Source organism: Trichophyton verrucosum, assembly GCF_000151505.1.
Source record: "Trichophyton verrucosum HKI 0517 chromosome Unknown contig00341_1.f1.exp, whole genome shotgun sequence".
NCBI lineage: Eukaryota > Fungi > Ascomycota > Eurotiomycetes > Onygenales > Arthrodermataceae > Trichophyton > Trichophyton verrucosum.
In genome coordinates this window covers 38493-64044 of record NW_003315420.1, presented here as the reverse complement: position 1 = coordinate 64044, position 25552 = coordinate 38493, and the positions used below count along the sequence as shown (strand labels likewise).

Genomic DNA, 25552 nt, shown 5'->3' with positions numbered 1-25552 from the left:
AGATCATATGATACGAAGTATGTGAAGTTGACAATTTGAAGCTAAGCCTTGATCGGCAATGATTTTGGCTAAACCTATACCTATCAATGTACAACTAAAATATGACTGTGGACATATTCAGTGGGGATTATAGTCGACAGCTGTGTGATTCACCAATGTTGGTTGAAGAAGCGAAGAACGGTCTTGTAGCCACGAATATACTCCTCCTTCGACCTGGGATCGGCAAGGTCAGCACGCGCCGCCATCCAGCCATGAACCTGGTCTCCAAAGGTCTCAACATGGTGTGGAACATTCAGTTTGCTCTCAAACTCCTTGATGATATCAGCTGGCTCTTCCTGGGATGCAAGGAGCATATACGGCACTCGAATTTTGTCAGCACCGGCGGTGTCTACCATTGCCGGATGGATACCAGCAGCAATGGAAAATGGATTAGAGTCACGAGAAGTCACAAGTTCAGTGACCTTGCCTCCCCAGCAGTACTAAAAGTCATTAGTGGGCTTGCTTAACTGGTATATAATAGCGGACTTACACCGATAAGAGCCCAAGATTGGATAGATGGGTTCGCAGCCTTGAGGGCCTCGACGTAGCCAGGCAGCGCGTCAGCAACTCCATGGGGAGCATTATTCCCAAACCAGGCACCAAGATCTTTCTGCTTCTGCTCAGTGTCTGGGGGGTACCTAAGAAATCTGAATGTTATTTGCTGTCTCATTGAAGAAAAGGGCTATCGGCTTACCACTCAGTGGGACATGGATTTCCCTTGAACCAGTCAGGCATAAACACTTTGTATTTGTTACCGCTACTGGCTCCGAGAATGTCGGCTCCCTGAACGGTCTGGTCGACATATCCAAAAATATCAAACACGGCGACAATACCCTTGGTCGCGTCAGAAGCTCCGGTGACGTCTAGTTACATGGTCAATAGTCTATGGAATATCGCAGGGTGTAAGACGGACGTACATGTTTTCAGGCCTCCGAGCTCTTCATATGAGCCCTTGGGAACATACCCCGACGTAATGACGGGCGGGATATTACAGCAGGCCTCGTTATGGCCGTGGGTAGCAGGCATGGTAGACATGGCGGCGGCGTGTAGACAGTGGTTTATGGAGGGGGATGGATGGGTTTTCTTGAGCTGCTGAGCGCGTGTGCTGGCTGACTGCAAGGTCGAAAGGGTCCTAGCTGACTGAGACAGTGACAACGGAGGACAAGAGGGTGAGGTTGATCTTATAGAAGATGTCGAGGCGTGCGGTACGGGTGATAACACCGCTGGGTATGCCCTGAGAGCAGAGCGGATGGCACGTTTCGTCACTCTTCCTGGCATCTGCGAAGACATCTTGACCCTGCAACTGTCACGGGTAACTTTGCTCTGGCTCGTTCACTATGCAGCCACCGATGCTCGACTGAACCAGACGTGTTAAAGTAGTCCGACTTCTCTCTGGGGCGAAAGCAGGCGAAGTAGAAAAAAACAACGGCCAAACCCGCGGCGGCTGCCCGGCCACATCGGAGTTTAGAGCTTCGGAGCTTCTTTTCTGGAGGCAGCGACCATCCGACCGCCGGACCTGCATTGTGGCCATGCGCCATGCGGCCTAAGCATTGATAGATACGAGATGGCTTCCGGTATACGTCGACGGGAGCGACACGCAGGCCCGGATCAAAGAAACCTCGAACTGACTCAACGAACGAACGAACTAACTAGTTAGCTTAACATTGGGAAGCAGATGCCGGATGGTCGGAGCGCCCAAAGCGGACGGTCGAGTGGGGCCAACCTTAAGCGGGCCAACTTAAGCTTAAAATACTTTATTTTTCTCTCTCCCATTTTCATTAGTTAATATTTGTTTGCGCCGACGCAAGGATGCCAACGCACTGTAAAGTGTCGTTGAGATAGCGCTCGACAGGAGGCAGATCACGAGAAGAAGCTCCTGGAAGGTCTTCTGAAAGGGGGAGACGTCTTCCTCTTGCTGATGGTTTTCTTTTGAAAAAATGTTTCGTCCAAAGAGAGGACGGTCGGAGCCGGAACTTACTGCACTCGGAGGAATTGACTAGAAAGGAAAGCCGGCGAAATTGATATTCTGTGCCGAAAGAGATGTGGCTAGCCGCAGAGAGGCCATTCAGGTGCAAGTCAAAGGTTTATCGGCTCTATTTAAATCGGTAACTGCTGTTATTGTGAGAGGACAACATAGACACAGAGGGAGCCACTTTCCACCCGTCAAATCACTTCCTCACAATCTCATCATAATACGCCAACGAAAACTAGCCGTGCCAGCCATTCCAAGATGTCTACTCCCAGTGTTCCCACGGGCGTCATTGTCCCCATGCCTACCTATCTCTTCAGTGCAACAGTGACGCTCGCAAAGCCACTCGACCCAATTCCACTCCTCGAGGGTGGCGTCCGCATCGTTGAGCCCATCACCGGCGGAACCATCGAAGGCCCTGCTTTCAATGCCACTATCGAAGGCGGGGTCGCCTCTCCGATTATCGTCAAGGGTGATGGTGGGGCAAAAGCGCAGATGGCATACATTTACGCGTACGGCCATGCCAGCGACGGATCGCCGTTTTATATCGAGGAAAGCGGTATCGGGTCTGGCGCAACTCAGAACACTAGATTGATTATCCAGGTTGGAGGAAAGTACCAGGGCCTCCAGACGATGTATGTGCTAGGACAGCCAACGGTCAACGAGGCCAGGACTGTGGCATCGGTGGAGTGTTTCAGCATACCGCTTCCCTGAACATAATGATAGGTTTAATGGAAACAGTGGAGGGAGAGAATCCGGTCCTTTGCAGTCATAAAATTGTATACTGCCGCATGTGCATGGTTAGGTTTCAACGAAAATGAAATGGCAGTATCCTATGGCACCATACCATCTTGACTAGTCATAAATATACAGGTTTCAACGAAAAAAAAGAAGTAATGGGTATAGTGGAGGGGAAGAAGAAATATTAAATATCATAACACATGCATCGTATGGATTAAATCACTAGGAGGCTAGTGAGCTCACTAGGGCTATCGACTCGCTGCATCAGAATTCGAGCGGTGTTCATCCTGCACATGGACGGTCCAGTCCGTTGTGTACCGGATGATGAGTTTATCGGGCCCTTCCTCTTCAATCTGGGACCGGCTTTCAGTAAGTATCCTGCTGTCCGAGAAAGCGTCCGCATGCTGGCTGTATTCATCCGGGCGAAACGACCGCTGCGTGCCCCCGAGTTTGTTCTGTATCGAGCCCTTGACGCTCTTGAGCTGCCGCTGACCCGAAGCCCCTATTCCACGCGGATGGACAACGCGCCTCAGACTGGTCATGGCATATTCGGTAAACGTATTATCGTACACTCCGCCGGCCAAACGGCTTTTGAAGGAGATGCTAAGTAGACCAGTATTCGCCCTGTCCATAAATGGCTTAAAGCCTGGGAGACAGGTAATGATCGTGTTGAGCATTGCATGGCACTGCGTTGCAACATGATAAGGGACGCTGTCGAACATGGAGTCCCCTGAGCCGTCGATGTGCTTAAGATATGTTGCTCGCAGGATAGAGGCTGCTATAACACTGGTTTATAGTCCACATATTAAAAGCTGTAGATGGTGAGAAGACATGGAATAAATGGAGAACTTACACTCCTCTGCTGGCAAACACGCCAAAGACGATTCTCTTCTGTATTTTGTTCATCTGCAAGTCCCATAAAATCCATCCCGGCACCACAATCAGACAGAGGTCGGTGAACACGTCTATACCAGTGGCAGCCGACCAGAATGCGACCTACGATGCATTAGCACGCTGCACAGCTGTAAAGCAAAAGTCGGAGGCCGGTCATATCATACTATATTGAAACACTTTGCAGTGGAACGCGGGTCCCAAGGTGCAGAGGCGCCGCACTGGAATCCATACACGATGATTGATACCACCGTCCAGGCCAGCAAGAAGATCAGGGAGCCCTTGATCGCGCCTCTATACTTGTTTGCTGGAACAACCCGCTCGATGAAGCTAAGAGTAGACAGCTTTGCCAGCGAAATGGCCAGGATATACATGATCGACGAGGCAAACACATCCTATCTCTGTCATGTTAGACACGCTGCGAGCCAGCGACAAGGGGGGCGAACAGCTAGACACATCCTGCGTACCTGACCGGCTTTTGACACTTGGGCTTCAGTCAGCTTCGACTCACGCCGCCCCAGGCCGTGAGTGACCGCCAGGGATATGGCTATGACGCCGCCGACATTGACAAGCTGTGGCCGAGTCAGCATGATCCATATACTATAGCTATGCCCAGCTGGACAAGGCCCTCATGGGGTTGGTTGATATATACCATGGAGCCTACAACAATGGCATCGTCCATTCCGGGGATGTGGGATGTCAGATATCGGACAGCCAGTCTCAGGGCCGTCGCCAGAATCATCACCACCATGGCAAACCAGGTCACGATCTGGATGATGGGCCCATGGTTATCGGGCGTCACTACCGTGTGCCTCACACCATCAGTCTGCATAGCTCACGACGACAGAAAACGAAGAGGTATCGATGTATGGGGTCAGTCTCGACGGGAGGACTGAGAGGCTCTTGATGCCAGAGGGATGAAGGGTAAAAATCCATGGGCCAATGCTGCCAACGCAGGACAGGACAAAGACGGGATATTATCTATCTACACGAAAGCAACGCTGGATTCCAGGCAGAAAACGCCGGCGTTAAACGGTTTCAAAAGTGCACACAGCAGCTCTAAAGATAAAAGAAAAGAGACGAAGCATCAGAAGTCAAAAACAGAAGAACTGACGATCTGGAGGCCCAAGAGCCAAAACGTCTATTCCCGAACGAAGCCCGGCTACTGTGGCGTGCGAGAGCGAGAATGGCCGGGCTTTGAGGAAAAGGTTCTGGCTAGATAAAACGGTTGGACGAAGAGCCAGAGGAAGACGAAAAAGAGATGGGAGGGAGAAAAAGGAATGAAATGAATCTTCTTCATCCTGCAGAGGATGATGGCTGGCCCGTTACAAGTCGACATGCCAATCCAGGTGTCATATCCATCCCTCCCTCCTGGAATCAGCTTATATATGCTGCATGATAGTTATACGGAGAGCGCACGCAGCCGTAACTAGCGGCAGCGGCAGCGGCCCTTCGAGCCTCTCGCTGAGCTTTGCGGAGGGCCAGCCGTCAAATTCTCAGGGGGCATCCTGCCATCACTCAGACAGACAAGGCTCGAGACTTGGGCAGAGCAAGCCACCCCAGTCTCGTCCCCTGCCTTGCCCTTTTCATGTTACGAGGCATGCCTAATTTACCACGCAGACGGCAATAGGCAATAGTGGCCAGGCTAGGCAATCCTTGCGCTTTGAGCTAAGCTGCGAAACAAAAGAAGCGAAGCGATAACCACCGGTTCTCCCGAGAGCGCGGCCAAAAAAAAGTCACCGTTGGCGTGAGTCTCACGCTACAGAGTTATCCTTTTCTCTCTCTGCTTCGTATTAGAACAGGCTTCCTGGCCAAGAGATCCGAGGGCAAAACGGTGGGATGGGGGCCTGCTGTTTGACCATCTGGCGATCTCGAAACCCTGGCCCGTATCAATTACGAGCGCCATGCCAATATTCCAGCTCAATTAAGGGCGCTAACTGGCGGACTTGGACCTCCGGCCCATAATTAATGGTGTATTGGTATCTCCCATACGCAAGCAGCGAAGAAGACGCCCTGCTGATAGCGTGGGGACCCATAACTTCTTCTCCCTTTTATGGTTTGGGATGCGCCTCTTGACAAAGTGCTTCATCGTGGCCGCTCGACCTACAACTAAACTGCAACTAAACTGCATGGAGGATTCTTCTCCAGTCCAGATGGAGACGGGCTATCCCCCTTTTCTGCTCCGATCCCCAGCAGAAGTAGATGCTATTGGGCGCCAGCAAGAGCTCGACTGAGCTAGTTAGCGACGTACGCTGGACTCTGGACTGATATAGAGACCCTTGGAAAGTTCTATTTTCTTTCTCCACTGCCTGCCTGCTCGACCTCTCTCGCTCTCTGCATGGCCAGGTCGTTACTTTACTCCAGAGACAGGCCCTCATCAGCCCAAGGCTGCCTCTCTCCAGGTTCCTGGGAAAACTCAACAGGACGCCAGCTGCCAATCGAGTGTATTATTATTGCATGTACTCCGTACGGAGTACGGATAAGTAGCTGTGTAAGTAACTATGTGGATGGTGGCCAGCTGAGGAATGCAGGGTGGCCAAAATGCTCCTCTGTGTCCATCTTTCAACAGACATGGAAGAGGGCACAGCCATCTGAGTCTCGGCCCTCATGCAACCCGTAATTAGTCCAGTGGCGGGCCAACCTTCAGCGGGAAGCACAAATCAATGGTGAATACGGAGGAAGCGTCAGATACCATCGCCTAAGGGACAAGCAGAGAGGCCGTGAGCCGCCCCTCGTACGCCAATCCGCAAGGGAGCGGGATGCAAAGGAAAGGATCCCTGAACCTGCCAAGCAGTGTCGAATCTCCAGACACTGTGCAGCCCGTTCTCCTGGCGTTCTCGCCTGTGGCTTGCCTCTTAGTCGCATATTGGGGGTATTTGGAGGGGGGGGGAGGCTTGTACGCTGGGCTTTTCGGGACGAGAAGCGCCCGCGAGCGAGCTTGGCTGGGGGTGAAACATATTCCTGGGGCGAAGAGTCGACGAGCCGTTCACTGACTGAGCTTTCAATGTTTAAATATGCACAGGATAACTCTAACTGCTCTGTCAGAGAGGCATAGCTAGTTAAGTTGTAGCGGTTGGCTGTTTGTCGACAAAAAGGGTGCTGCGTCTGCCCCTTTACAGCGCATGTTCGCATATTGAGATCCCAACAGGGCACCAAATATGCAGCCAACAGGGTCGCCTGTACCGACATAAGACCACGACGATAATATCCTACCCCGGTCTCCTTTCAAGGGAAGGGTGAAAAAAAGAAGCTGGCCGGGGAGTCCTACATGCAGTTCCCGAAATCCACATTGCATCTGCATTTCCCTCCGTTCTTCTCTCTTACTCTGGTCCCTCGTTGACGTCCTCCTTTTTTCTCTTCTCGAGAGCTGCTCACCAAAAGGATTTGTTTTAACCAGCGGGTAGTCAGTCAGTTTCTCTACTCCTGAAGAGGAATCTATCACCATGGCGCTGGGACAGTCAGAGGAGAAGATCGTTTCTCAGGTGGAGAACCGTCCTGTTAACCACCACTATGATGGCGAAGCAGCCGCACGGCCAGATCAAGATGCCGCTGACATGGCCAGGCTGGGTGTGGCCCAAGAGACAAAGGTCTGTAAGCTTCAAACCGTTGCAATTGTTGGATAGCCTGGGGAAAGCTAGGCCTGGGCCTGGCTTGACAGGCGACTGACAGTCTTGCACGATAGAGACGATTCGGTTTGGTGACAATATTAGGATTCACAACCTGTATCATGGGGACATGGGAATCAGGCCTTCCGTATGTTTTCCTTAGTGTTCAGCAGCAAAGCGAACGGCTAAAAGAAGTACTAATTTACCTACAGATTCTTCCTTACCGCGTATATCAATGGAGGACCGGTTACTATGGTCTATGGCTTCATTCTGGCCTTCTTCGGGTCACTAGCGACATGCGCCTCTCTTGCTGAGATGGCTTTAATGTAAGCTCCTATATTTCCACCCCGTATTGCTGTAGAGGGATCGCATTGCTGATTGTTGAAAGGTACCCTATTTCTGGAGGACAGTACTATTGGGCGTCTCTTCTCGCTCCTCCAGGAAAGGTCAAATTCCTTAGTTTCTTGACCGGTAAGCATGCCTGTCTGACCTACCCTGCACCAGGAGCATAGCTGAATAAATCTAGGCTGGCTCTCTGTCCTCGGATGGCAGTCTGCTTCTACCACTGGTACATATCTTGGGGGTACCATCATTCAGGGGGTCGTCAAGCTCAACTACCCTGAATATACGCCCGAGAGATGGCAGGCTACACTTATGTTATATGCTGTCCTTATTCTCTCTCTCTCTGTTAATGTTTCTCTCGTCAAGTGGCTTCCTGGAGTTGAAGGAGTCATCTTGATTATTCACGTCGTTGGATTCTTCGCAATCATGATACCCCTGGTCCATCTTGCTCCTATTAGTTCAGCTAAGTTTGTCTTCACCGAGTTCATAAACACTTCCGGCTACAGCAGCAGTGGCCTATCCTGGCTGATCGGCCAGTCAGCCAGTGCTGTCTTGTTCATTGGATACGACGGCGCATGTCATATGGGTAACCATCCATACATTACCTCCACTCAAGTATTGCAAGGCTAACAATACTATAGCTGAAGAAGTACAAAATGCGCGCATCAACGTCCCCAGGGCCATGTTCTTTACAATGTTTATCAACGGTGCCATGGGACTAGCAATGTACCTTGTCATCCTTTTCTGCATCGGAGACATAAGCAGGGTCATCAACACAGAAACCAAGGTCCCTTTCATTGAGTTATTCCGAAATTCAACCCAGTCAAACACAGCTGCCACCGTCCTAACCTCCTTATTGATAACAACCTACATTGTTGCAAACTTCAATTTCATGGCCTCTGCTTCAAGACAGGCTTGGGCCTTTGCCCGTGATGGCGGTCTACCATTCTCACATCTCTTGCGGAAGGTACTGTTAGACGACTCGATATTTTTTTTATATATCTTAGTATGTTCAGGAAGCCTTCTAACAGACATATAACAGATTGACCGCAAACGATCAATTCCTCTTTTCGCAATCGCCCTCACTGGAGTTCTTAATGCCCTCCTTGGATTGATCAGCATTGGCTCAAATGTCGCTTTCTCTGCTGTCGTCTCTCTAGTAGTATCCGGTTACATGTCCTCCTACGTTATCGTCATCTGTGTTATGATTCATAAACGTCTTACTCATGGGAAGATCGAGTTCGGCCCATGGAATCTTGGTCGGTACGGCCTACCGATCAACATTGTTGCCGTCATATATACCACTGTGACAGTCATATTTGCATTTTTCCCTCCCTCTGTCCCCGTCAATGCCGAGAACATGAATTACTCTGGCCCTGTTTATGGCGTGGTCGTTGCATTTGGGATAGTGTACTACATTGTACGTGGCCATAAAACGTATACAGGCCCGAAGCTGCCCCGGAATGGGTTGTAGGGGTTATATTATTAATTATCCTTTTATGATGACTGTTTAATGACTACTGTGTGAAAAGCTATTGAGAGTGTTTTTTTTATTTTACTCAATGCGGCGGCTGTTTTGAGATAATGTTGACCAGCAATAAATTTTAATATTTACTTGCCTTTTTCGCTAACAAATAATATTATAATAGGTAGACAGGTTCTATCGAACGCAGTTCATTGCCTTTATTGTGAGAAAACTATAAGCTTATATACATTGTCTGAATGGAAACATCAAAAAATGGGATGAATCAACTGTATACGACAGATAAGGAATGGTATGAATACAAAATGTAAAATTAGGTGTATGGGAGAGCTCAGTGAAGCCCTTTAGAGAGCCCAGAACCAATAGCTCCGCCTTTCTCTAAGCAATGACAGTAGGTACAGGCTTTCCCTGACTCTTCAAATCTCCTTTCTTCACGAAATCCTCTCGAGATGGCAGAGGCGTGGAGATGGAGTCATCATCGGAGGGCGAGGGTGTATCTCCGAGCGCGGGGGTAAATACAGGGCTTCCCATTGATAATGGCGAGGAGCTGGCTGTCTCTTTCTTCGGTATAGACCCAGAAGGCTTTCCTGGCTGGGGCTTTTGTTTGGGAGATGGCTCCGAGCTCTCAGGAGCATCCTCTTTGATGGGCTCCATATTCTCTAACGCAGTCTTCACTAGATCGGCAATTGAACCTCCTCCTAGTATCTTGAGCGTGGGGATATCAACCTCCAGTTCCTTAAGGAACCAAGAGCGGATATCAACAGCAACAAGTGAGTCAACGCCTTGATCAACAAGAGCTATAGAGTCCTCCAATTTCTGTTCTTCCGTCATACGCAGCATACGTTTCAAGTGGCTCAAGAATGCATCCCGAGTAATAATGTAGGAATCTTCCGCATTTTTGGCGGCTTGTAGTTGGACCCTGACACGTACCCCAGACTTGACAGCCTGAATCTCCGAGCCAGTCTCTTCGCGTTGAATGAAATGGTTAAACTTGACATCTCGTCTATGGGCTTCCTGGACGAAGAAATCATTCGGCAAGTAGTTCACTCCCATGGCAACTTGAGCTTTCACCTGAGGCGCTTGGCTTGGCCGACCTGATACCACGGCCTCTGCGAATAAAATGTGGAGATCCTCTTCACTAATATTGATATAACCAACTGACTGGAAGTAGTCAAAGTCAAAGTTAATCGAATTCGCGGCATATCCCACTCCGAGCACAGCCGGGATGCTCATGGCAGATGCTGCAACTCCACGGTTGCGCCTCTTGTATACAAGAGAAGTCATGTATTCATTAGCTGCTGAATAATTGCTCTGGCCACTCCAACCGATGACGGATGCAATGCTAGAAGCCACGATGAAGAAGTCGAGAGATTTGTCGTCATAGAATCGTTCATCTGATAGCTGAGTACCCAGGACCTTGGGCTCAATAACGCGGGTATACTGTTCATAAGTCATCCTGGAAAATAGTTCGTCCTCCAGTATCATGGCACCGTTCACGACACCTGCAATGGGAGGAAGAGTAGCCGTAATAGCTGTGTGTACGTAGTGAAGAGATTCTCGGGACGTAACGTTGAGAGGCATGGCTTTGACAACAGCTCCGTACCTCTTCTTCATATCTTCTATGAATGATGGATTCACCTTCGGTGTACGGCTAGTGAGGACAATATTCCGTGCCCCGTGGGCAATCATCCAGCCAGCAAGAGACTGACCAAGCTCACCCGCCATGCCAACGAAGAGGTATGTGCGGTTGGCTTTGAATAACATTCCAGAGTCGATAGGTTGGACTTTGGCCGTCAGTGGAGTACTGGTAGTCCATTGCACAACGGTCATTGGTTCTCCTATAATTCCATGCGAGGGTAGAGAGTCAAGAGATATATAATTGGCATCCTCTGATGCAGCTTTATCGGTGTCGTTTAGCGCACTTTGTAGAATCTGCGATAGATCTATCAACGACTTCGCACTGGATACCTCTGTGAGTTCATGACCTAGAACCGCTTCTTCGTTTATTTGAAGGCAGCTAGCCGGTAAACAGGGGATAATGCAATCTCTGACAGCATCAGATGTATCTCCTCGCAAGAAATGTAAGAAAACAGCTGTAGTTTCGGGGACAATGGATTTGATGATATGGCGGGGGAAGTTTGGATGCAGGAAGAGTGAATCGCCGTTTGAATTCTGTCGTAGTTTAGCGGTAATGAACACGGGCTTCACGTCCTTAGCGCTGGCCTTCCTTTGTATAGCGGACACCAGAGAAGGGTCTGCCTCGTTCACAAGTAAGATACCCCCTTCAGGAGTAAACGAAAGGACCCGCTCAGCGACAATACTGGAGGCTATCGAGACTAGGGTATTGTTATCAAAAGTTCTGGGGACAGCTATACAACAATATTCTGGGACGTTGACAGGGGATTCTGGTGAACTTGAAAGCGCCAGAATGGTTTCATTCGAATTGACATCAACACCCATGCATAGCCTGAAGAATCCAGCTGCTCCCACAGCAACAGTTTGAAGAAGAGAATGAGTAATTCTCAAGGTGCGGTATTTGGTTTCCGGAATGTTTGGTAGTCTCAGTGGTGAGACTTTGTGGAGCTCCAAAACCCGCCCTTTACCAGAGCCAGCTCCAACAAGCTCCAGGGTATCTATCATGGGGTTAGCTTCAGTAAATACCTCTCTTCGCTGTGAGTTATAACGCATATTTTTCTCGGGATCCGGCAGTAGTCTTGTAATTAACTGCTTCCCGTTATCCATAAACACCTCAGGCTCATCCGTCCACAGAAGTGCGTCTTCATCGATACCCCAGCTTTGAAGTACCCGTTGCCTTAAGAGTGTTTCAGCCAGGATAGCTGCAGTTTGTGGTTCAATGCCATCTTTTGCAGCTTTGGAATCCAGGTCAAATAGCTGTAAATTCAAGTCAGGGTTCTCGTTCTTGATTGTACGGGCAAAACCCATCATCATGTAGCTATATGGGGTATCTTCACGGGATCCACAGGTTACCCAGACAACAGTTCCAGCTGTTGTACATGTCTTGAGTGCATTGAACTTATCGGCGGTTAAGCCGTCAAGATACGGCTGGTCAAGATCCGTGAGGGAAAGAATTGTCACAGCACCAGAAATAGATACTGAACGAGCCATGGTAGAGCAAGCAAAGTCTTCCACAGTATCGAAGAACTCCTTGACAGGAAAACGGTGGGACAGAATGCCAGATACATTATGCCCCAGTTCTTTAACGCGGTCCGTTGTCCCCCCAATAATGGCAAGAGCATCAGTTCGTACGCCCACAGGGTGCTCTTGGACACTAAGGGGGTTTCGTAGAAGCGTGACTTGATCGTTAATAGCCTGGCCAACAAATACACTGATTGGAAGAGAAGAATCAATGTTAGGAGTGACAGTATCAATTCCAGAGAACCCAGTTTTCTTCAACACTGAATCCCACTGGTCAAGGGTAAGCAATGGTCCCCATGGGCGGCCTGTCTCAGCACCAATCCACCATCCTGGGAGAGTTCCCACAGTCATACCACTGAATAAGAGGTCAGTAGAGGTGAGCTCACCCACCACTATGTAACCGCCGGGTTTGAGGAGACGACGGATATTAGACATTGACGCCTCCATGTCAGCAGATACATGAAGCACATTAACAGCCACAATCAGATCGTATGAGCCTTCGATGAAGCCTTGTTCCGCTGGGCCTTTCTCCATATCAAACACCTTAAAGGTCATACGACCACTTTCTTTGGCGAACCTTTCCTCTGCTGCCATAAAAAATCCACTGGAAATATCCGTAAAAGTATAAGACGAGTACGAACCCTTAAGATTGCGGAGTACCGATGATATAGTTGCGCCTGTTCCAGCTCCGATTTCAAAGATATTGAGACCAGGGTACCGATGTGAAATTTGTGATACAACCCGAGCGAGCCAACGACTTGTTGGGCCGGCACATATGGCATTCTCCTCGTAAAAGGCTCGGAGAAGGCCGTCCTGGTTCATGTGTTCAAGCATGGAATTTCCAGCGCGAATGACGGGAATCAAATTGTCCCCTACCACTTCAACGAAGCGAATATCCTTTCGGCCCTCGTAACGGGCCAGAATCTTGCCAATATCTTCACGAGAATCATTGTTGCATTCTGGTCCAACCTTCGGAGTTTCGCCTCGACTGACCATGCCAACCATACGGTCGCACCACTGTAGGTATTTTTGAAAATGAGGGAGCAGGCCGGCACGCTCCTCAGCCGGGATTGATATAGAGGCATGACGTGCAAACCAGTAGGAGACACGGTCAATATCCTTGTACATCTGGACTTCAAAGTCAGTCACGGTTTCACCCTCAGCGGCCAACAGTCCATCGGGTGATGCAACTCGGTATTCGAAATGGGAAAACATTGGAAGGTCATTCTTAGGAGTAGCCGGGGAGAATGGAACCAGAGTTGCACCTTCAAACTGCACAATAGCGTGAGATTTATTATCCGTATTTAGATAGATATCTCCAATAATCTGAGATCTTTGCTTGCTTCGAATAAGGGTCTCGAATTTCATGGTACCCTGCTTGCCACCAGCACCAAGTATCGTGAAGTACGGGTTTATAGTCACAGCAGAGATTGAAACAGGAACATGCAATGACCATAGCTGGGTATCTCCAGGATATGACCACGCTGCAAAAACGGTTTGGAGCGCGGAATCAAGCATACCAGGATGAAGGATCAAATTATCATCCCACTCAGATCCGGACTGGTCAAAAAGTGTACCGATACTATAGCCAGACTTTCGCTGTATATCGGACACTCCTCTGAACGGATGAGAGTAACCATACCCAACTGTGGAGAGGTTTGAATAGAAACGATCATCCTGAACAGCAACCAGGTTGAAGGGCTCCGCCTTAACTAGAGGTAGGGTATCAGGTTTAGCAGATGATAGTTGGACAGAAACCTTGCCTTTGGCATTTAGCAGGATATTACTGCCATCAGCCACTGAGTAGCAACCCCACTCCGCTGTAATAGCAGTGGGTGAGATGTCGATTGAAGACAAGCTGAAAATGATCTCGATGTTAGAATCATCGTCGTTAAACGCAATTGCTCGAGGAATGTCGACATCAGTTAGTCTAATCATGCTGATGGAGTTCCCAGCTTCATTATCAAACACAATGCCCTTAATAGCTTCTACCGCCATGCTCACATATCCAGTGGCGGGAAAAACGGTTTGACCTTGGAGCCTATGACCCTTGAGCCAGGGCATGTCATTTGGTCGCAGGAAGTTGCGCCATTGGAATTCCCCAGGAGTGGTAGCCTCAGAGCAAGGGCTGCCCAAAACTGGGTTAGGAAGATGTATAGCTCGTCTGTTTTTAAAATGGTTGGCCAGACGACTATTCGTCCAATAGTTGCGCTGGTGCTCGAATGGATATGAAGGTAAGTCTTTCAAACTTTTCCTACTTTGGACACCAGATAGTAGTGTTTCGACGTCAGAGAATCGCACGCTTCCAGAGCCAAGTCGAGTCCAGATAAAGCCTAGGGCATCGCTGAGTTGCGTAACATCATCAAGTCCGCGGGAGAGCAACCCTGTATAGGGAATACTACCAATAGTAGATGTTGCAGGGCCTTTCAGAGCAGGGTGTGGGCCAACCTCGATAGCAAGGTCAAACTGGTCAACGTGTTTCAGAGCTTTCGAAAGTGCATCAGCAAATAGCACAGCATTACACATATTGTCAACCCAGTATTGGTTAGTAAGTCTGTCACTAGTCATCGGTTCGCCTGCGTAAACACTTGAAAACCAAGTAGTTGCTGACTCCTGTGGTGGTGCGACTGACTGGATGGCACATCCCTCTAAAGAAGAGAAATATGGCCCAGCACATGATGCCATATGGGCACTATGATATGCGGTATCAGCTTTTAGTTTCCTTGCAAAGATCCCCTGAGATTTGAAAATTTCCTCGGCTTCAGTGACAGCGTCCTCGTCTCCACTCAGAGTCACACTCGAGGCTGAATTTACCGCAGCAACCTGAAGTCTACCAGAGAACCCTGTAGTAGCGCAAAAGTCGCGAGCATCGTCAGCTGATGCACCAACAGCCATCATGGCTCCACGAGGGGCATGTCCATTTGGGCTAGTTGCTAGCCGTGCGTGAACACCGCGGAAGTAAGCAACACGTATGGCATCCTGTGCAGATATAAAGCCTGCTGCATAAGCGGCACCAATCTCACCAGACGAGTGGCCAACCACAGCACGAAAAGAGATACCTGCTTCTCGGAGAATATCGACGAGGATTATCTGCACGGCCGTGCACAGGGGCTGGGAGAGAGCGGCTTCCGCTATACGCGATGTGTCCTTTCCTGCAAGGAGTTGGTCCTTGAGTGTCCAGGCAGGCCGATCTCCAGGGGATGGCAAACTTTGAAGAGCGGAATCCAGTTCAGATATACGAGAGGCAGCAAAAAGAGAGGTTTCAAGGAGCTGGGCTCCCATTCGTGGCCATTGAGCACCTTGTCCGGTGAAAATGCCAATTATCTTTGGGTCAGAGATAGTCCCAAATCTCGTTCCAAACTCTGCATTACCTGTAGCACTTGAGGTAGAATTCACAATCTCATCTAGGGACTTGATAGCATCTTGTATTGTCATCGCCGCAATTGCTTTTCGGTACGATAGGGTGGATCTCCTATGCTGTAAGGTATAGGCGAGATCAGAAAATTCAGTTTCTGGGTTTGAGACGAGATAATCGAGGTGTTGTGACAACATCTCTCGAAGTGCGATCTCTGAGGAAGCGGAAAAGGTCAGAGGAGTAAAAATAGGAGATACAGCCTTCTTTTCCGGAATATACTGCTCCAAAATGCAGTGGGCATTGGTTCCACCAAAGCCGAAGCTGTCAAATTGTAGTATTAGCACAGTAATGGGGAGGAAAAAAAGGATCGTTTAGGGTTTATCTACCTATTCACACTCGCCCTCCTCAGCTGACCTTCCTTTGCAGGCCATGGAGTTGGGACAGTAGGAATATCCAAGTGCTTAAAGAATGGAGCCACTTTGGCACTGAGGTTTGCAAAGTGCAGGTTGGGAGGAACCACGCCGTATTTCAACGCCAAAGAGGTGCTGATGACACTAGCCAGGCCAGCGGTGCCTTCAGTATGGCCAATGACAGTTTTGATAGAGCCGACAAGCAGCTTGTCTGCCATCTTATCGGCGTAGGATCCAGCAGGGAATAGCGCATTCGAAATAGCTTCGGCTTCTTGGGGATCCCCTGCCTGAGTACCCGTGCCATGGGCGTGGAAGAATTGCGGCCTATCCTCCAGATTGTTAACTGGATCTAGCCCTGCCCGAGCATAACACTCGCGGATAAGATTTGTCTGCGCAACGTTGCTGGGCATCGTCAGACCAGTAGTTTTGCCATCCTGATTGACTGCCGTTTCACGAATTATGCATTCAATTGGGTCATTATCTGCTATAGCCTGGGAAAGTGTTTTCAGCACAACAGCCGCAACACCCTCGCCTCGCGCATACCCATCCGCGGAAGCGTCCCACATGGCACAGCGTCCGGTAGGTGAAAGCATCCCAAGGTTACTCTCGGAGATGTACATGGCTAAACAATAAAGAAGTCAGCATAGTTATCGAGAACCTGTATATTACCTAAGCCAAAGATGTCTGGACATACCTGGACTCAATATCAGATTCGTGCCAGCAGCAACTGCTACCTTTGACTTGCCGCTTCGTAGAGCTTGGACACCGAGATCAAGGGCAACCAAGCTGCTAGAGCATGCAGTATCAATAGTCATGCTTGGTCCATGCCAGTCAAAGAAATATGACACACGGTTTGCTACAATGCCTCTTTCGAGCCCTGTAGCAGTATATCGGGGTAATGTCTCCCAGTCTCGCGTTAACATAGTGCTCCAGTCATCGGACATTAGGCCAACATAAACGGCAGTATCAGAACCTCGCAATTTCTCCATAGGCTGCCCAGCAGCACAGAGACCATCGTAGACAACTTCCATTAGTACACGTTGCTGGGGGTCCATGGCATCCACCTCACTAGGCTGAATATTGAAAAACCCAGCATCAAATTTGGTAACATTGCTCTTATCTGTGTCCTCCAGCCAGTAAGATTTGGTAGCGTTGGTGGTACCATGATGTGTGCCAACAGGATGGTAGAATGAGTCTATATCAAAGCGAGAAGTCGGCGGTTTGCTACTCAGGTCACGAGGGTTGTGGATAACAGACCAGAGTTTCGAGGGTGTGTCGGCTCCTCCAGGAAAACGAAATCCGGATCCGATGATAGCAATGGGTTCAATCATTGTTTTATTCGTCCACAAACTTGAGACAGCCGAATCTGATAAAACCTGGATCACCTGAATGCCGGTTGGTTGGTATGGGTCTGGTTTCTAGATAGGTACACTTTAATGAACGGCTCCTCGATGCCAGAACAAGCCAAAATAGTTGAATGATGAATTCAGATCTAGGTAGATAAAATGCAAGCCAGAACAGTGCAAGGAGATGAATCCTGCAAAATCAATTTGATAAGGCACGGAAAGATGAAATGATTGCCTTGGACGATTTTGGGCCAGAGAATGATATTCTACTACCATTCAAGCGGTCTTGTGGATATTTTCATGGTATATAAATAATTCATTGCAGAATGTCGTTTGCCTCTGAGGACACCCGGAAGTTGGAATCTTGTTGCCATGCTTCGGAAATGGCATATCGGGCCTAGGAGAGGCGAAGAAGCGTGTGGTACCGAATAGACACAACCTGAGGGTAGATTGACCGGAGTGATTACACAGTTGACATTCGGAGAAGAGAGAGATGTGGAATAACTGGGCATAAAGCAAGTCGAGGGATACCGGAAACTGCATGACCGAAACGGAAGTCGGAGAAGGAACCATGCCTCATTCGGTGATCAAGATAGTAACTTGTAGGCTCGGTATATCAGCCTTGAGGTCAGCCACGCAAGTCTTGGTCGGCTACGCAGGGGGTAATGCGATCAAAACGGTTAGCCAGATACTCTCTAGGAACTCGGAATAACTCACTGCCTAGACATGGACATCTTGCCAAGGGGCCAGACTTGTGGGAGTTGGCACGGACAATCTTGTGAACATGTGCAGCTCGGAATTGTGCCATAACTAGGAGCTCCACGTTTCTAGTGGAGAATAGCTAAGAATGCTGCAGCACCGTTGCAGGAGTTCGGGCAGCAATAACCAACCAGTAAACGAGATACCAAAAGTGCTCCATTCTGAGGACTTCGATCCCTTACGGGTCTGCCGAATAAAAACTGGTTACTTGCGGAGAAGGATCTAGGAGATTTCCCACTTCCTAGGTAGCGGCTGAGGCATGAACCATCATTTACTAACCGAACACCCCCTCGTTTGATGCATGCATGCATGGCTTTTAATTAATGCAGCGATGCGCAGTACTATAGCAGGCACCTGTGCAAAGAAATGCTAAGGGAGTGTTCCGATTACGAAAGATCGAGATGGGCGATAATGATTGCGATGCAGTTGGGTTTGTCCTACATGCCCAGCAGTTATCTTTATCTCTTGGCTCACCTTGCTGTCTGGTCCGATTCCATACTGACCCTCCTCCGTTCTAGGCTAATCTAGACAAGACGTCGACCCATAGAAATCAGGTAGATCATCGAACCCTGAGGGCTACTACTAGCTTGTCATTCCAGGCCAGTTCATTAACATCCAATCGTCCAGAGTCGCACCCCTCTCTAATGAATTTACATCAAAGGAAAAGATTTGCTGGTCAGGAGGTGTGAAACTTCCGAGAAGGCCTGGCATCACGAATTTTTCCGCTAGTCAGATGTTTTGTTAGCTAGCCACAGGGAAAAACTACATAAACTTAAACTTCCACAACTTACGTTCATAAAAGCCCATACCCATACTATCTGCTAACACCTCTCCTTCGTCAAGGTTCATGCCCGCTTCGCTACTATTTATAGTAGAAGCGGCTGGGTCGGTTGAAGGCCCCATACCCTGAGACAATCCGCTATTTTCCTCGCCTTGGACTCGTCCTTCCCCAACTCTTGCCAAAACAATGCTCACAGTCTCAGCGGCCTTTTTGGCCTCCTGGGAATGAGAACTGCGTCTCATCCAAATAGCACGGGTCGTACGGAGTGCAGCAGTGATTTCCTGCTTTCTCTCCAGATGTTTTCCACGATGTAGTAATGAGCATAGTATCATAGTCCCTATTAAAAACTGATGATTCATCATGGAGGACACACGCCATCGCATAGAATATAGCTGACCCCCCTGGCAAGTTTCTTCGTCGAGGACATGCTGTATATTTAATGTTCCAAGTGAAGCATCGATACAGGCATTTCGTGAATAAGCATACTTATCCTCCTCTCCTGCTGGTGACTCCATGTATAGAAATCTGCGGTGAAGCATTATTTGTCCTTTATAGAACATATGGCCAATGAACAGACGAGCCATAATCACCTGTGGAGAGTCAGTCACGCTTGATGCCATAGGCTTCATTTTCAGCGGCGGAGGGATACTGGCAGCAGCATCATGTAAAATTCCATCAACTCGCATGACCTCTGCATAGCTAGAGGGTTTCACTGCGTCGGTAACATCCGAGATTGCGCCTAACGCCATTAACATCCTTCGCCGGGCAATGATACCTAAAGCTGTTGTATGTTCGGTTTCTGGTCGAGGCGGGGGTAGTTCGGTGGTATTTTCATCCATGTCATTATCATTCAAATTTCGCGGCTCAGCAGTATCGCACTTCCAATCTGCAATCATTCGCGCCATGCCCATTTGGCTGGAAACAAGAATATCACTCATGAGGACCGTTGCCCACACCCTGCGTCGCATTTCACCCTGTAGCGGAGAGATGCCAGGAAAATGACTGGGATCACGATGGTAGCCCATACGCATTGCCAGATTCACTTGGATGGCAAGTAAGAACCAGTTATCCTTGCCAGCGTCCGCTCGAACGATATACTCCACATACACATACTGGATCATTGCCTCCAGAACATACGGTCCGGAGTTTGTATATTCCCCCATTATGAGACATTGGACTATTTTTTCACGGTATAGGTCAGCCTGAAGAGTTTGCTGCTCTATTTCATTGTTACTGTATGCCGCGTATGGCAGGTCTGAGGCAAGCAACGCAAGGCAAATCATGCCAAATAATAGTCCAACCCAGACAATCGGAGCATCAGATGGGTTATTCCAAAAAGATTCGTACTATAACCGCGGGTTAGCTTATAGGGATAAATACACATGTAATAAAACAGAACCTACTTGATTTAGAAAGCTGGGACCATGTACCACTGCTATATTGTCGGTTTAGTTAGTACTTTCATCAGAATGCTCGTTATTTCGTTGCGCTTACAAGAGGCCACAAGGTCCAGGCAGTTAAAATAGCGAGAAATATAGCGATCCACGGCACTCTTTGGGGGTAGAGCGGCAAGTATTTCAGACCGTGAAGTTGGGCGACGGCATCCATATAAAAGTAGTGCATGAGGTGACCTAGGTTTACTTGCTGGATCACCACTGTTACCATCCAGGTCCTCGGGGCTATTTGCAAGTCTCAGCTGTTCTTCCCTGTCGAAATGGTCTTTTAAATCAGCAATGTTTTCCAGTATGGCCGCCCAGTGGTCCCCGCCGACATAGCGAAGTTCCGACGCAGTAACTCGCATACTTCCACACTCAGAATGCCCATCAATTGGAGCATCTACTTGGGTATTAGCACTATTGCCAGCCCCAGATAAAGGAACTGGCGCTTGCCCATAATCTGACCCTGTGCGTGGGCCTACTTCAGCAGCTGGAGTATTAGTAGAACCATAGTTTGCTTTTTGGGTAGAATCAGACATCAAAGTCATAACAAGACGTTCTAACTGGACCAGGCGATCGTGGACTGCAGGAGGGGCTGAAGGTGTCGTTGTGCTTAGTTGCATTGACGGCTTCGTTAGCGAGGGATGGTTTTCTACGTAGACACAGGTTTGTCCTCGTGCCAAACACGTTGAACATGGCTGTTGGCGATCACATCGCGATCTACATATTGTTTGCCAGCGTTAGTACTTAACTCTGTATACAAAAGAAACCAGATCAGGTATAAATCATACTCACTTACGGCGACGACAGAGGTTACAGGAAAGCTGAGGTTTGTCCCTGCGCCGACTGGGCTTTGGGCGGGGCCTCGAGACATTATCGGCATCAATTTCCTGAAATTCAGCATGCGGTGATGTGGTCATGACAGACCCGGGGTTGACTGGTGATTCCGGCATGATGGGGCCAGGTGTGAAGGGGGTGCTAGCCTCAGTAACGGGCGTCATCGTAAGCTCACAGGTTAGTCAACATGGAACGAAACAAGTATCTCAGCTGAATAAATGGCGCTGCCCTAGAGAAAATAGTGGCGCTCTAGGTGATATATCACCCTTAGTGTTAAGGTGGTCTCAGAACGCAGATAAAAGTGCAAGGCTGCTCACCTATTTATCATTTGCGCGGCTGAGAAGATGTTACATCAGTGCTGTTCTCGAAAAGCTAATGTCCTGCAGGCTGATACTAGGATATAAGCCCAGTCAAACACCCAAACGCGCCGATCATGATTATTCTTCATTGTTATATGGTTTCTGTATAGCTAAAATGCTGCTGATGCTGTTGGTCTCGACATTTGTCGTCGGAGCCTTGACGTCGACGATCCACGTGACCTTAACCAGGCGCCCTGACCTAAAGGAGTCATGTGACTATAATTACATAAATACAATAACGATGATCCAATAATGAATGACTTAATTGATTAACAAAGATTGGCATAGCAGCCATTTTGGAAGCTGGTTGGATATTACAGCTAACTCTCCCGGTACAGTTGAAGTCAGTTTTTTAGTTAAAAAGGCGCAGCGCTCAACTCCGCGGATTTGTCGGTTGGTTGTCTTTCCGAATTCTCTCGAGCTTATTTTAGGACAGTTCGTACGGAACACAGAATACAGATACAGATATAATTTATCCCAGCTCCTTGTCTATCCGGTTGTTCGCTGCAGAGACCCATTTTGTCTGAGACTCTAAACATGCCACGCGGTCAGCGAAAGCCTATAGCAAAAGTTGGCGAACACGAGCGAGCTGAACCTTCTCGAGCAAAGGAATAAAGTTTGCCCTGCCGAGCCTTGGCATGCGTTAAAAAAGCTTAATCCTAAATAATAAGCGGATCATCCGACCATCCGACCCTCCGATGCTCCTGTCCTGACCCTCCGACGATCCGCGGCCCCACTTTTTGGCGCGGCTTTCACCATGTGCCATGCGGCTCAACATGGCCACGTTGGGAAAGAAGCACGGATTTAGGCGCGATGAAATCATATCTCCGTCGTGCTTGCTCGCTTTTCACAGTTGGAGAGTGCTCATAAACGCCTACTTAAACTCCGTCGCTCTTTATTGCTTACAATATTCTCTCTCTCTCATCACAACGACTCGCCTATCTACTTCCAAGCGTCTTCTTCTCTAGATACTGCGGTCATTCCAATCTCGAAAATCAAAATACCACATTCTCAGCCGCACCTGACGCCATGTCAACGGCCGATGCTAGCACGGACACCGTTCCGATTGAGGCGGGCCCAATTGAAGAGACCAAGGTCGCTGACCCTGAAGTCGTTGATTGGGATGGGCCAGAGGACCCCGAGAATCCTCATAACTGGCCAAGCCGTAAGCGGTGGGCGCACGTTGTCGTTATTGCAATTATCTGCCTAGTTATGTATGTACTATACCCCGTCATCCATGACGGTGCAAGGTGTTCTCGTATATTGTTTGACCAATGCTAACACGATATGCGTCTACCCGAACAGGAACATTGCACCTACCATGTGCGCTCCGAGCATCAATCTACTTGTTGCCGAGTTCAATATCCGTTCATTCGTGGTCAGCACCTTTGCGGTGACACTCTACCTTCTTGGCCTCTCAGTAGGCCCCATGTTCATCTCCCCGTTGAGTGAAGTGTACGGCCGCTTGCCCGTCTACCATATCTCCAACGTAGTTTTTGTCGCATTTGTCATTGGCAATGCGTTGAGCAAGAATATTGGCCAGTTTCTCGCTTTTCGTTTCCTCTCCGGATGTGCGGGAGGTACCCCCATGGCTCTTGGTGGGGGAAGCATCGCGGATGTAACTCCTATCCAACGCAGAGCAATTGCCATGGCCTTGTTCAGTCTTGGGCCGCTGACTGGACCAGTAAGCCGCCCTTCCGTCCATCCCTCGGTCACCACCCGTTTAGCAAAAAGCAAATACTAACTACTGGCCCCGTGTGACTAAAGGTTCTGGGGCCTGTTATCGGTGGCTTTATCGCTGCTGGCAAGGGCTGGCGCTGGATCTTTTGGATCCTGGCGATCATAGGGGCTGCCGCCACGATTACTGGATTCGTCATTCTTCGTGAGACACACCCCGGAATTATTCTCGAACGCAAAGCCACTCGTCTTCGCGAGTCTACAGGCAACCCACATCTTCGATCAAAGCTTGCTCGTTCCCAGTCACCACGCCAGCTCCTTGCTGCCGCTCTTATTCGGCCCACCAGGCTTCTCATTCGTTCGCCAATTTTACTGATTATCTCTCTCTATGTGGCCCTTGTTTTTGGCCTCATGTACCTGCTCTTCACCACCTTCACCGACGTTTTTGAAGGCGAGTATGGCTTCACAACATCCACCTCTGGCCTAGTCTATCTTGGACTCGGAGTCGCCCTGGTTATCTGTATGCTCCTCTTTGGCGCTCTCAACGAGCGAGTGCAAGCTGCGTGCCTAAAAGCAGATGGTGCTACGCAACCCCGGCCTGAGTATCGTCTCGTTCTCATGATCTTCTTCAGTCCCTTGGTTGGTGTAGGCCTGTTCATCTACGGCTGGACAGTACAGTATAGAGTTCATTGGATTGTTCCCATCATCGGCACTATGGTGATGGGGTTTGGAGCCTTCTTCGTTCTCGTGAGTTTCACTTCTGCCATCAATCCCTCCAGGTCGTTATCAACACTAACTAAATCCCACCAGATGCCTGCCCAACTATACCTAGTCGACTTGTTTGGCTCTGAGGCTGCCGCTTCAGCTCTGGGAGCCAATAATCTTATGCGTTATCTGTCAAGTACGTTTTTGCCACTAGCCGGACCTAAGATGTATAAGACTTTGCACTACGGCTGGGGTAACACACTACTTGGCTTCCTTGCCCTTGCTTTTGTCCCGGCTCCGATCCTTTTCTACAAATACGGCGAATGGCTCCGTGCTAAAAACGTCGTCAAATTGTAATTATCGCTTAAACTTTGCCGGAGACTTGAAACTCGTGGGAGTGGGCATCTAGAATGGCGTTATTATAGGTTAAATTAGTTAGGTAGCTCTTACGACTTAGTTGCATCTTTGCTCCTCTTTTTTTGCGCCCTCTCTTGTTACCAGAATGCGCAAGATAGTCAAATAGGAGTATCCATTTTTAGACTGGGGAGGTACGGCATTAGCTTGTGTTATGGCTATCACTCGGTCCCTAACTACCACGCTGTGACACTCGAATAGCCATGTGCCTGGAGTACGCGCACATTCGAGGAACCCATAGATGGAATCTTCCAATGATTTTGATCACATAAATTATGTAACTAGTCGGCCATCATTTCTCGTCATTTCCCTGCATAAGTTCACGAGGCGGATATACGAGTGCATTATGGAATCCATCGTCCGGAGGTAGGCAGGTGTCAGCATCATAGCTCCGCCAGCTAACTCCTGAATACCACGCAGCACCATGTGCATATCTGCATGGAAGTGGAGGAGTGGAGAAGGGATATCACCCTTGAGCCGCTCTGGTCCGGCCAGGGATGGCCTCAAGAGAGAGTGTTGTGCCGGATTTCCATAGGCTAGTAGATCCTTCAGGAGCGACACCATTTCCGTAAGAAGAGATCTCTACGCAGAACCATGACATGTGTGAGTTCAGACACGAGGAAGCCATGCAATGTAACAACCACCGAGATCCCAAGCCTTGTCCATCGCAGCCTGGTAAAACATCTGTCTCGCTTCGTATGCATCTAGCTGAAGGCTAAGTCATGAGGATTGTGAGTGCCTGTGTGCATGGAATCTTAGTCGATTGGCCGTGTTGCCGTCTTTACTGGCCCTATTAATAGGCTGGCAAGTTATTGTTCACCGTAAGCTTTCTTTTGTCCAGTCCAGGAGAAGAGCTCCAGCTTGAGTTAGGCTGCAAGTTGTGATGCCGCTTCCGCTATATCAGTCGGACTACTCCCACTGTTCAGGAGATTGGAATTGTGCACAGCATCCCCAAAAACGAGGTCATATCTTCACGAGACATAACTACGCCTCTCCACAACCATAACTACATATCAACGATCAGTCGTGGAATAGCGGAGCTCGAGCCGTAGCATCGCGAGGGAGGAAAAAAGAAAGAAAGATTCTCCGTATTCAACGAACTAGTCAGCCATCTCCTTGCCCTCCAGCCTGTTAAGCGTTTTCATACCAAGCCGCACGTTGATCGTCCCGACCTCTGGGAAGCCCCTGTTCCGCCATGAGTACCACTAACATCACGCCGCCACTGCGAGCATCATGCGATCGATGCC

The 25552-nt window shown here is 49.0% G+C and overlaps 8 protein-coding genes across 8 annotated transcripts; 4 read left to right on the top strand and 4 right to left on the bottom strand.

Annotated features, from left to right (window-relative positions):
- Window positions 1–149: 149 nt before the first annotated feature.
- On the bottom strand, window positions 150–1074 carry TRV_04291 (uncharacterized protein; the record flags this gene model as incomplete). The annotated part of the gene is made up of 4 exons (XM_003021571.1): window positions 150–479; window positions 530–677; window positions 734–902; window positions 957–1074. 4 exons carry the CDS (start codon window positions 1072–1074, stop codon window positions 150–152), a joined length of 765 nt encoding a protein of 254 aa, XP_003021617.1.
- Window positions 1075–2269: 1195 nt separating this feature from the next.
- On the top strand, window positions 2270–2722 carry TRV_04290 (uncharacterized protein; the record flags this gene model as incomplete). The annotated part of the gene is made up of 1 exon (XM_003021570.1): window positions 2270–2722. The coding sequence occupies one exon, from the start codon at window positions 2270–2272 to the stop codon at window positions 2720–2722; it is 453 nt and encodes a 150-aa protein (XP_003021616.1).
- Window positions 2723–2997: 275 nt separating this feature from the next.
- TRV_04289 (uncharacterized protein) lies at window positions 2998–4230 on the bottom strand (the record flags this gene model as incomplete). Its single annotated transcript, XM_003021569.1, has 4 exons — window positions 2998–3535; window positions 3603–3745; window positions 3808–4035; window positions 4108–4230. The coding sequence occupies 4 exons, from the start codon at window positions 4228–4230 to the stop codon at window positions 2998–3000; spliced, it is 1032 nt and encodes a 343-aa protein (XP_003021615.1).
- Window positions 4231–4557: 327 nt separating this feature from the next.
- On the top strand, window positions 4558–5039 carry TRV_04288 (uncharacterized protein; the record flags this gene model as incomplete). The annotated part of the gene is made up of 2 exons (XM_003021568.1): window positions 4558–4812; window positions 4860–5039. The coding sequence occupies 2 exons, from the start codon at window positions 4558–4560 to the stop codon at window positions 5037–5039; spliced, it is 435 nt and encodes a 144-aa protein (XP_003021614.1).
- Window positions 5040–7083: 2044 nt separating this feature from the next.
- Window positions 7084–9061, top strand: TRV_04286 (amino acid permease, putative; the record flags this gene model as incomplete). Its single annotated transcript, XM_003021567.1, has 7 exons — window positions 7084–7227; window positions 7323–7393; window positions 7458–7571; window positions 7634–7716; window positions 7772–8173; window positions 8229–8554; window positions 8630–9061. The coding sequence occupies 7 exons, from the start codon at window positions 7084–7086 to the stop codon at window positions 9059–9061; spliced, it is 1572 nt and encodes a 523-aa protein (XP_003021613.1).
- A 387-nt stretch (window positions 9062–9448) lies between these two features.
- On the bottom strand, window positions 9449–17322 carry TRV_04285 (uncharacterized protein; the record flags this gene model as incomplete). Its single annotated transcript, XM_003021566.1, has 3 exons — window positions 9449–15902; window positions 15968–16613; window positions 16686–17322. 3 exons carry the CDS (start codon window positions 17320–17322, stop codon window positions 9449–9451), a joined length of 7737 nt encoding a protein of 2578 aa, XP_003021612.1.
- Window positions 17323–18678: 1356 nt separating this feature from the next.
- On the bottom strand, window positions 18679–20852 carry TRV_04284 (C6 transcription factor, putative; the record flags this gene model as incomplete). Its single annotated transcript, XM_003021565.1, has 4 exons — window positions 18679–18821; window positions 18888–20223; window positions 20281–20312; window positions 20372–20852. 4 exons carry the CDS (start codon window positions 20850–20852, stop codon window positions 18679–18681), a joined length of 1992 nt encoding a protein of 663 aa, XP_003021611.1.
- Window positions 20853–22538: 1686 nt separating this feature from the next.
- On the top strand, window positions 22539–24248 carry TRV_04283 (MFS multidrug transporter, putative; the record flags this gene model as incomplete). The annotated part of the gene is made up of 3 exons (XM_003021564.1): window positions 22539–22723; window positions 22815–23193; window positions 23277–24248. The coding sequence occupies 3 exons, from the start codon at window positions 22539–22541 to the stop codon at window positions 24246–24248; spliced, it is 1536 nt and encodes a 511-aa protein (XP_003021610.1).
- Between the last annotated feature and the right edge of the window lie 1304 nt (window positions 24249–25552).